The sequence below is a fragment of the Microtus pennsylvanicus genome, chromosome 2 (assembly GCF_037038515.1).
Source record: "Microtus pennsylvanicus isolate mMicPen1 chromosome 2, mMicPen1.hap1, whole genome shotgun sequence".
Taxonomy (NCBI): domain Eukaryota; kingdom Metazoa; phylum Chordata; class Mammalia; order Rodentia; family Cricetidae; genus Microtus; species Microtus pennsylvanicus.
This window is the reverse complement of record NC_134580.1, coordinates 28,184,053-28,194,631: the sequence shown is the minus strand read 5'-3', so window position 1 is coordinate 28,194,631 and position 10,579 is coordinate 28,184,053. Positions and strand designations below refer to the sequence as shown.

The following is a 10,579-nucleotide window of genomic DNA, read 5'->3' as shown; positions in this document are numbered from 1 at the left end:
CTTGCTTTGTGCATTTGAAACAAAAGGGAATTGGACCAACTTGATTTCCAAGACCCCCAAAACTTCTTGTTTTGGTCAGTTGGCCTCAATTTTGGCAACTCTATTAAGTAAGAAGGGATGATCCCGGCCTTCAGTAGGCTGCCGCAAGCCCCAACTGCCTACACTCTGGGGTCTTTCTTCCCTACCTCGGCCCGCCATCCTCCTGACCTCTCCCCTAAGCGCACGCGCACTGGCGCACGCCTGCACCCGCCGCAGGTTCCGGGCTTCCGGTTCCGCCCAGACTGAGGGACCGAGGCTAATGGCGGCGGCCGAGAAGTTGGGGGCCGAGAAGTTGGCAGCAGAAGAGGCTGTGGAGACTGAGAATCCGGGAGCTCTGAAACCCGGAGCCGCCCCGTTCGGAAATTTCCCTCATTATTCTCGCTTCCACCCTCCCGAGCAAAGGCTCCGCCTTCTACCCCGGGAGCTTCTTCGACAGCTCTTCCCTCCCGAGGGTCCCGAGAGGAGGCCGATCCTAGGGCTCGACGTGGGGTGTAACTCCGGGGTGAGTGACACGGGAGGGATCGGAGCGCTGGGAGCCAAGCAATTGTCGCCTCCAGGTCCCCTGTGGTTCTGACCTGGGCGTGCCATCAGAACTTGCCCGAAGCGGGCTTTTAAAGTTTAGCGTTGACGGACACGTGCACTTCCCAGCTCTCCCGCTGCCCCCCCCCCCCCCCGCCACCGAGTTAGGAGGACCGTGGGGGAGGAGGACCGGCTTATCTGGATTTCCGGCGCTTGCCTCCTCTCCTGGTTTGCTGGCCTCCTGGCTGGGGAACCGGGGCCCACATCTGGGAACACTGGTTCCTAGAAGAAAAGAGCCAGGGAGACAGAATCATGTCTGAAATGTAAGGCTCCAGATATCCAGTGCAGGCCAGACCTGGAGCCAGCTATGTATTTACTTAAACTTGTGCTGACAGAGTGCAACAGTGAACACTAGAGAGGATCAAGGAACAAAACAGATCCTTCCGCCAGAGGAGGGAGGCCTTAACCATCCTGCCCACCGCAAAGTGTTTTAAGGTGTGTAATGATTATAGTCGAAACCACATGCAAAACAAGGAAATGCCAATCTCACCTCTTTGTAGCCACGGATGTCTTAATGGAGCAGGCAGTTTTACCCCACGACTACAAATATTGCCAAAGTTAGGACCCATGCCCATCACTCCAGAGTGGCAGAAGAGACTCGGGTGGCCCCGGTGTGATGCTAGCACCCAAAAGATAAGGGTGGGATCCCGGCCAGTGAGGCTGTTTCCAAAAACCATTAAAAAAAAAGAAGAAGAAAGAAAGAAAGAAACGTTGGTAGATGGTTGAAGACCGTGAGGGCTCAGCTGAGTAGCTTCGGATATAAGCAGATGGGGCTTTGTGTCCCTTGCCAGCTTCATTAGAATGTGGGAGAAAAACAGAAAAAGACTTCCTAAAAGGAACCCGGAAGCCACTGAAGATTTATTTATTAATTTATTTATTTATTATGCATACAATATTCTGTCTGTGTGTATGTCTGCAGGCCAGAAGAGGGCACCAGACCCCATTACAGATGGTTGTGAGCCACCATGTGGTTGCCGGGAATTGAACTCAGGACCTCTGGAAGAGCAGACAATGCTCTTAACCACTGAGCCATCTCTCTAGCCCCCACTGAAGATTTTAAAGTTGAAAACATCCTACATAAAAACACAATAGAAGGGACACAGCAGTGATGGGCTAAAGCAGTTGTTCCCAAATACGATTTATTTTTTTATTTTACCTAGGGTCTCACTGTAGTAGCTACACTGCCCTGGATGCGTGTTGACCATACACACAGGGTCAGACTGAAGGAAGGAGGCAGGCTTAGTAGCGCAGTGTGGGTTCTTGTGCCTTCAGGTATGACTCTGAGCTGCGTTAGCATGACTTCTTTGATGTTTATATGAAGTGCAGGCTCTTGGCCTTTCCCGTGTCTGCTAAGTCAGCATCTATGTTTTAAGATGACTCCACAGATGACTTAGGTACCGTTTAAAAAGGTAGGAAGGCCAGAGGAAGCACCTTCAGAGCACTTGCTAGAGGTACAGCAAGTACCAGGTGCTTGCCGCTCTTCCAGAGGACCCAATGTTCTCCTCCAGCCTCTCCGGGCACTTGCACACATGGCATATGTAAGCGCCAAGACACATGTGTACACACATACATAAAAGTAAAATTTTAAAAGTCAGGAAAGTCTACTGTGGAAAAAGGAACTCAGTGTAGCTTAAGTCTTCCTTGAGCCATAATTTTTAAAATACAGAGTTTTTTGTTAATTATTCTATACCCTCATACTAGTACACAAACATGCCTATACTTTATGATTATAAGGCAACCTTTATGGCCACTGTCAGAGTAAAAAATAAATAAATAAATAAAGCGTTATCTACCCCAGAGGTTCTTTATGTGCCGTTTCCTATTTATAAAAGCCCTTCTTCACCCACAGGGAACAACTAGCCTATTATTTGCTTTTGTTTCTATCTTACTCCTTTCCTGTCCGTAATTAATATAGTTTAGTTTTCCCACTTTGGGATTTTTTTTAAAGGAAGCCTGCATGTCCGCTCTGTCGGTACATGTCAGTAATGCCAGCACTTGAGAGACTGGAGCAGGAGCGCCACAGTTGGAGACCAGCCTCACCTACATAGTGAGACTTGTTTGCAAAAAAACAAAAAAGGAAAACTTGCCATGTATTTTCATTGTGGCTTGACTTTCTAGTCAGCAGCACTGAACTGAAAATTCAGTCAGTAGTGGAGGTAAAAATACTCTATTTTGGTGTGTTAAGCCAAGATCCTCTACTTTACAATGTTACTAATATTCTTTCTTTTTCCCCTCTTTGGTTTTTTGAAACAGGGTTTCTCTGTGTAGCCCTGGCTGTCCTGGAACTAGCTATATAGACCAGGCTGGCCCAAACTCAGGGATCTGCCTGCCTCTGCCTCCTGGGTGCTGGGACTAAAGGCGTGCGCCACCGCCAGCTATTATTCCGTCTTAATGATGTTCTTCTTACTTGCCTCGTTAGTGGACATCTGCGTGGTTTCCTCTGTGCATGTTCTTCACCTGCGTGAAAAGACTAGGGAACACCTTGGAGAAACTATATAAAACAAGATGTTTGAATTAGTTACAGTGCCTCCATAACTATAATAGTTTCAAAGGAATGAGCTGGTGTCTCGTTTGAGTCAGAAGTTTGCTAAGATGGTAAGAATCATGTCATGAGACACAGCTAGAAACATTCACAATGACTTGAGGTGGTGAAAGCTCGGGCAGTAGGAACGAAGGCTGGATTGCTAGAATCCGGACCTTGCCAGCTACGTCTAAGAAACAGGTTTTCACAAGGTCATGCTTACTGTAGTCCTCACCTTCCAGAGAGAAGGGACCCCACTCACACTTCTGAATCCCTTGCCTTTGGATATGAGACACCCAGAAAAAGAAAATGCATCTGCCACGGGCTCTTTGCTACCTTTGTCACGTCATTTGAGCTACACTTCCAACTACACAAGTGTCAGGATATAGGTGGCCAGGCATGGTGCACACAGGTAATCCAGTACTCAGGAGGAGCAGGAGTTCGAGACCATCCTCAGCTACATAATGAGTTTGAGGTCAGCATGAACCACTTAAGAGTGACTCAAAAAAAAAAAAATAGAATGTAGGATCTAGGGCAGGTGCATTACAGCCGTCAGCCTCTGGAGGGCGCTGAGAGTCTGCGCATGAAAACCCGTAGCCTCTTTAGATTATTAAGTTAAGAGCCTCACGTTGGTACAGTAAGAGCTAAGTGGCAGTCTCAAAGGATGAGAGATATCTTTTCGGCTCAGTGTTTGAGAGCTGCAATGACAAGACTCTTTTGGATTCCTCTAGGACCTGAGTGTGGCTCTGTGCAAACATTTCCTTTCCCTGCGTGATGGGGAGCCCTGCTCAGGTGCCTCCAGAGACCTCCGCCTCCTCTGCTGTGATATAGATCCAGTCCTTGTGGAACGAGCCGAAAAAGCATGCCCTTTTCCCGATGCTTTGACCTTTATCACCCTGGACATCATGGATCAAAGGAACAGGAAGGTTCCCTTGACTTCTTTCTTAGGCCAGTTTGGACGTTCTGTTTTTGACATTGTCTTCTGCATGTCAGTAACCATGTGGATTCATCTGAACCATGGGGACCGTGGTCTGTGGGAGTTCCTGGCCCATCTCTCCTCTCTCTGTCACTACCTCCTTGTGGAACCACAGCCCTGGAAGTGTTACCGGGCTGCTGCAAGGCGCCTCCGAAAGCTGGGACTCCATAACTTTGATCACTTCAGCTCTCTCACCATCCGAGGCGATATGGCCAGTCAGATCGTGCGGATCCTGACGCAGGACCATGCAATGGAATTAGTGCGCTGCTTCGGCAACACCAGCTGGGACCGAAGCCTTCTGCTCTTCAGAGCAAAGCACACCGTGGAGACTCATCAACCCTGAACCGCTGACAAAGAGACAGAAAGGAAGAAATGGGAATTCTGAATAGGAGGGCAAGCAGGAAGAGCACCAGGGACACAATGTAACGCTTTCATACTGAGAATCGCATTCACATCCTGGAGCAATCGAGCTCCAGACCTGGCAGGAACTTTTGGCAAAGTGTCTGAAGCAAGCAACTGAAAGAATTAGTGTCTGTGTTCCCGATGTTTGGATAGCCCCTGAGGGGAATGAATTCAGAGAGCAGTGAGCTAGGCGTCTGGATGGAGATTGTCCTGGGGAGTGAAACTGCCTTTGAAAGCTGTCTTGTTTGCTGGGTACCAAAGTTAGGGTCTTGTGTGTGCTAGTCACATAGTCTACCCACAAGCTACACCCCCAGCTCTGTGGGGTGTTTATAAAAGTCAGACCGGGTTAGTAAACTGTGTCTTCTCTTCTATTTACTTATTTTTACTTTATGTGCATTGGCATTTTGCCTGCATGTATGTCTGTGTGAGAGTGTCGGGTCTGTGAGTGCTGGGAATTGAATGTGGGTCCTCTGGAAGAGCAGTCAGTGCTCTTCAGTGTTGAGCCATCTCCGGAGCTGCACACTGCCACTTCTTTGAACTCCTTAAATCCACCCTGGATCTCCAGCCTTTTCTGGACTTGCTTGGCTGCCTTGAAACAGAGCCTCGTGATGAAATCTGCAGCGAGAGGCCCTGGACTGGCTACAGGGAGTGGTCAGGAGGGAAAGCATTTCATCTTTCTAGAGGAGGCCAAGCCTCACGCAGTAGTTATGCACTAAAAGACACACACCATTTTAAAAAATACTTAGAAGCTGGGTAGAGTGGCAGATGCTAGCTAGCACTTGAAAGGCAGGGGCAGGAGGATCAGGAGTTCAAGGACAGCTTTAAGGCCAGCCTGGCCTATATGAGTCCCTCCTGTCTTCAAAAAAACAAAACCAGTGTGATGACAACAGATGTTTAGGGCTCAGGGTAAAGCTTAACTGTAGACTGTTTACTCAGTACCTATAAGGTTTGATCCCTAGCCTTCTCATCCCCCACAAAAAAACAACAAAAAGAATTTAATTATGAACCCTAAGACAGGTAGTGATTTGTGATTTGGTTCTACAATACAGCTCAGCAATCTTGCTTTCTCTTCCTCTTCCTTTGCCGTCTCTCTTTAGTTTTCAGGACCAGATTGAACATGGGACCTTGTACCCACTGGCAAGACTCTGCCACTGAGTCCATCCCAGCCTGGTTTGATTTTGTTTTAATTTTTGTTTTGTTTTTTGACCAAAGGCATCTCTAGGTAGTCTTGGTTGTCTTGGAGATTGTTATATTGACCAGTCTGGCCTTGAACCACCACCTGGCAACAACATAAACCTTTAATCCCAGCACTTGGAAGGCAGAGGCAGGTAGATCTCTGTGAGTTCGAGGCCAGCCTGGTCTACAAGAGCTAATTCCAGGACAGGCTCCAAAGCTCCAGAGAAACCCTGTCTCGAAAAAACAACAACAAAAGGCTTACATTGTCATGCCCGGCCTTGAATTTCTTTATTGCAGCAAAATTTATGTGACAATATTTGTCATGGTAGCCATTTTAATTTATTTATGGTATGTGTATTTTGTTTGGTCTGCATGTATGTCTGTGCACCATGTGCATGCAGTGCCCAAATCCACCAGAAGAGGGAAGCGGATCCCCTGGAACTGGAGCTGGCCATTTTTAAGCATACAATTCTGTGGCATTAAGTACATTCACAGTGAAGGTTCTGTTCTTAGCAGGCACTTTGATCTGGTACAAGTGAAGAGAGACCACTGACGGCTTGGGATTCTCTCTAGCCTTCTGCTAACAGGCCTTCCTTTCCTGATGCTTTAACTTACCCCGATGGCAGCTCCACCCCCAAGGCTCCAGACTAATGCTGTCCTGTTTTGTAATCATAATCCCCCGAAGTAGTTATTAGGCATCTCAGATTCAAAAGATCCCAAAAGCAAACTAATCCTATTCCAACCTAATCCCATTTGGCGCTCATTTATTGCACACACGAGAGACTCCAGTTGGCTCCTGTCTGCTCCCCGCGCTGAAATAGGTGTAGTCCGGCCCGTAGTCTACCCCACTCACTGCACCCATGCGGCAGCACCTGCCTTCTGAAGGCAGGATGCGGGTCCTGGGCCCTGCCTTCAGCCATAGCCATTCCCACACACCAGAAATAGCGCTCTCCTTTTCCTGAAATCAGAAGGAATTTTTCGGAATAAAGTGTTAAACAGAAATAAGGTGCTGCTACTTTGTGACGTCGCTCTGCTCCAGCACATGCTGCAGCCTACAATTACGCTTGTTGTAGAGAGGCTTACAGCGGAAAATGGCAGAAAATGTGACTCTTCTTTGTTTTTCAGGAGAAGGAAGTGTAAAATGAGGAGCTCTGATTGAAGGCCACTGGACGTTTTAAATGGTGGAGAAGTGGGAATGGAAGAACAGAAACAAAGCTAGGTTGGGGTGGTCTCAGAATGGTCGCAGTTGGAGACAGAGCTAAGTTTCCTCCTCTGTATATCTTTTTTTGGAGACAGGGTTTGTCTATGTAACAGTCCTAGCTGTCCTGGAACTAGCTCTTGTAGACCAGGCTGGCCTCACACTCAGATCCTCCTACCTCTGCCTCCCAAGTGCCACCACCGCCCGGCCTTCTCTCTATATCTTAACTCTACTATGCGGCTCTGCTGGGCACGCTCTGTCACCCATCACCAGGACAGTACAAAGAATTCTGTCACTGTGTCGGGTCACACTAGATCCCAGCATGTCCACATACTGTCCTGGGAGCCTGTGAGTGTTAGAGCGCGCTAGGGGCCTTGCTGGTGTGATTAGGGACCCTAACCTAGGGAAGTTAACTGGACTCCCCTTTAAGAGGAAAGCAGAGATTTAACCACAGCAGACTGGGTGGCACTGAGGAAGGACCACAAGCCAAAGGATGCAGGTAGCTTCCAGAAGTCAGAGCGGCAAGGGGGTACAGTCTTCCTTTATTCCCTAGAAGGTACACGGCCTGCTGAGACCTTAATCTGAGATTTCTAGAATAAGCATAGGTTTCAAGCCTCTAAACTTGTGACTTGTCACAGCAACGAACGGCACGAACACAGGAGCTTCTTTCCGTGGGACTGGCTTTGAAGGCCTCAGAACCTGGCCCAAATAACTTGTTTCATTCTTGGTTTTGCAGCCCTGGCTGTCCTGGAACTCACTCTAGACCAGGCTGGTCTCCAGCCTACAGAGATAGGTCTACATCTGCTGGGAATAAAGGTGTGTGCCACCATGCCCAGCTGTCCCAAACGACTTGATGGCAGAGAACGAGCTCAGAGAGCAAAGGATATGGAGGGGCTCCATCTCCACAGTCACAGTGAGCACATGTCAGCCATGAATGCCTGCGGGTGCAGGCTGCCTGCTCACTAGGGACACGCTATAGGACAAGTAGTTGCTTGATCAGTCAGAGGAACCGCTGTACTTCCAGAAGAACATGTGTAATTAGTGCTCATAAAGATGAGGCCATGCAAACAATGGCTGCTTAATCGCCTCTGAGCTGTGAAGACCATGAAAATGCCTTTTCTCTGAGAAGAGATCATCTTTATATCAAACCAGTGTGTCTGAGGCATGGCACCAAGTCGGCTGAGCCCTTTCAGGCCTCGGGACAGACGTGAATAGAGAATGAGCTGAATAAACCTCAGCACTTTAAAAAAGACACAAGCTGGGTGTAGGGGCACTCCAGCACAGTCTCCGCACTCGGGCTGAGTTTGAGAACAGAGCTCCAGGCCGACTTACACTATGTGACAAAGATCGCGTATCCAAAAAAATTTTACATATGTAATCAAACTGGGTGAAGATGGCGCACGCCTTCAATCCCAGCACTCGAGAGGCAGAGGCAGGCGAATCTCTGAGTTTGAGGCTAGCCAGGGCTGTTACACAGAGAAACTGTGTCTTGAAAAACAAACACAAACAAATTTAGATACGTAATCAAATATCTACAAAGTGTTTCCATTCAGTTAGCAGCAGAGTGAGACCCACCAACCATCCCTTACACTGATGCTTCCAGTTCTGGCATTTAAATACCTATGAAGTTCATCTCCATTTGGGTCAGCCATATTTCAGATGCGCATTAGCATGTGGCTGGTTCACGTACTTTTGTGGCAAATGAGGAGGTTCCATGTCCAGGTCCTTCCATCTGCCTCTCATGCCCTTAGCTGCTGCGGGATAGTGCCGGGAAGCAGACTAAACGGCCCTGGACTTCCAAGGTTAAATTCAGCCTGTTTTACAAATTCAGCTTGACCAGAAGATGTCTACAGCAGCTAATGTGAGCGTGGAGCTTCAGGGAAGGGCGTCTATAGCTGCAGTGGGCACCGGAGACACAGAAGAGAGACAGCTGTCAGTGAGAGGGTGTGGAACGATGCCAGGAGCAGTCCCTGTGAACCCTGTGGCCAGAGCAAGGACAGAATGAGCTGGTGACAGGCAGGTGTCGGCATAGAGCAATGCAATATTTTAATAGTTTCCACACATAACAAAATACTCAGGAGCCACGGGCATTTGACTAAAAAGAGGGGAAAATAAAGTGTCATGAACACCAACTAAGAAAATTATTTCTAATGTATCTGACAAAAGACTAATCTCATACACAATTTGTGAATCTCAGAAAATGTCATTCACAGAAAATAATGGCAGGCTGGGCTTGGTGGCGCACGCAGATGGAACTCTGTGAGTTCCAGGCCAGTTTATTTTACATATCAAACTCCAGGACAGCTGGAACTACATAGAATTGGGGGGAGGGGGCGGGGGAGCAGATAAGAACTTAACACTTGACTAAAAATCTGATTAGTGCAGTACTGACAGGCTTCTGGGTTTTGTTGTTGTTGACTTAAGAGCACTGGATGCTCTTCTAGAGGACCTGGGCTCATTCCCAGCACCCACATGGCAGCTCACACTGCCTGTAACTCTAGCCCTGGAGATCTGAGGCCCTCTTCTGACCTCCATGAGCACCAGGTATGTGTGTGGTGCACTCATAAGCAAAACATTCATTTGCATAAAGCTGAGAAAATAGATTGTATTGTGTACCATTAGTTGGAACGTAAGTTGACATGGTAGTTAGGGAAGGCAGTTGTCCAATGTTTATCAAAATGTATACTATACTTAGAAATTACATTGTGAAGAAGTTATCCTGTGGATATATACACATGCAAGGGTATATATGTAATGTTAAAACATTACAGTTACTTGACATGAGTGGATAATTGAAAGCAAACCATGGAATAGTAAAGGGAAAATATCTACCTGGGAGACAGCCCAGTAAACTGCTTGCCATGCAAGCTAGGAGGAGCTGAGTTTGATCTTCAGAACCCCCTACAAAAGTCAGTGATGACACACTTGTAATCTCGGTGATGGAGAAGAAGAGACCTGGAGATCCCTGGGGCTTGTTGGCCGGCCGACCTAGTCCACCTGGCAAGCTCTGCTTAGATAATGGGACCCTGTCTTAAAAACCAAGATGAGGGCGTGGGAGGGCGGGAGAGATGGCTCAGCTGTAGAAAGCACAAGCCCTGCAAGCCCAACTACTGAGTTCAGTCACTGGGACCCATGTAAGAAAAGTTTCACGTGTTCCCACGACTTAGGCAGCAAGGTGGGATGGGAGCAGATGAATCAAGAGCCATCCTGTCTCAACAGAGTGGAAGTCCAGAAGGAACTTCTTAAATTTGTCCTCCGAGCCCCACATGCACTGCCATGGCACGGTGTCTGCAGGCCCACCCTCACACATGGACACACATTTTAAAATTAAAAATAATAAGGTTGCAACAACTAGTGTCCCATGTATGTGGGAAGCAAAGGCTGGTAGATTTCAGTGAGTTTGACGCTAGCCTCATCTACATATAGAGTTCCAGGTCAACCAAGACTACATAGTAAGATCCTGTTCCAAAATACCAAGCTGGGTATTTTGCTCACACTGATAATCTAACACTCAAGAGGCAGGGCAGTGAGTCCAAGGCTAGGCCACCGAGCTACAAAACAATATTCAATGTTGAAAACAAACAAACCAGGCCAGACAAGAACTTAGCAGGTAAAGGCACTTGCCACCAAGCCCGACAACCTGAGTCAGCCCCAGAACCAACAACAAGAGACAACTAACTTCTGGAAG

The 10,579-nt window shown here is 47.8% G+C and overlaps 1 protein-coding gene across 1 annotated transcript; it reads left to right on the top strand.

Moving 5' to 3' along the window:
• Positions 1-280: 280 nt before the first annotated feature.
• On the top strand, positions 281-6,683 carry Bcdin3d (BCDIN3 domain containing RNA methyltransferase). The gene is made up of 2 exons (XM_075960632.1): positions 281-541; positions 3,871-6,683. The coding sequence occupies exons 1-2, from the start codon at positions 299-301 to the stop codon at positions 4,456-4,458; spliced, it is 831 nt and encodes a 276-aa protein (XP_075816747.1). The 5' UTR covers positions 281-298; the 3' UTR covers positions 4,459-6,683.
• The last annotated feature ends 3,896 nt before the right edge of the window (positions 6,684-10,579 follow it).

Bases quoted from the DNA above. Each gene is read 5' to 3' on its own strand.
- Bcdin3d (XM_075960632.1), top strand. From the start codon at position 299: ATGGCGGCGGCCGAGAAGTTGGGGGCCGAGAAGTTGGCAGCAGAAGAG. The intron at 542-3,870 runs GTGAGTGACACG...GGATTCCTCTAG, and splicing joins ACGTGGGGTGTAACTCCGGG to GACCTGAGTGTGGCTCTGTG.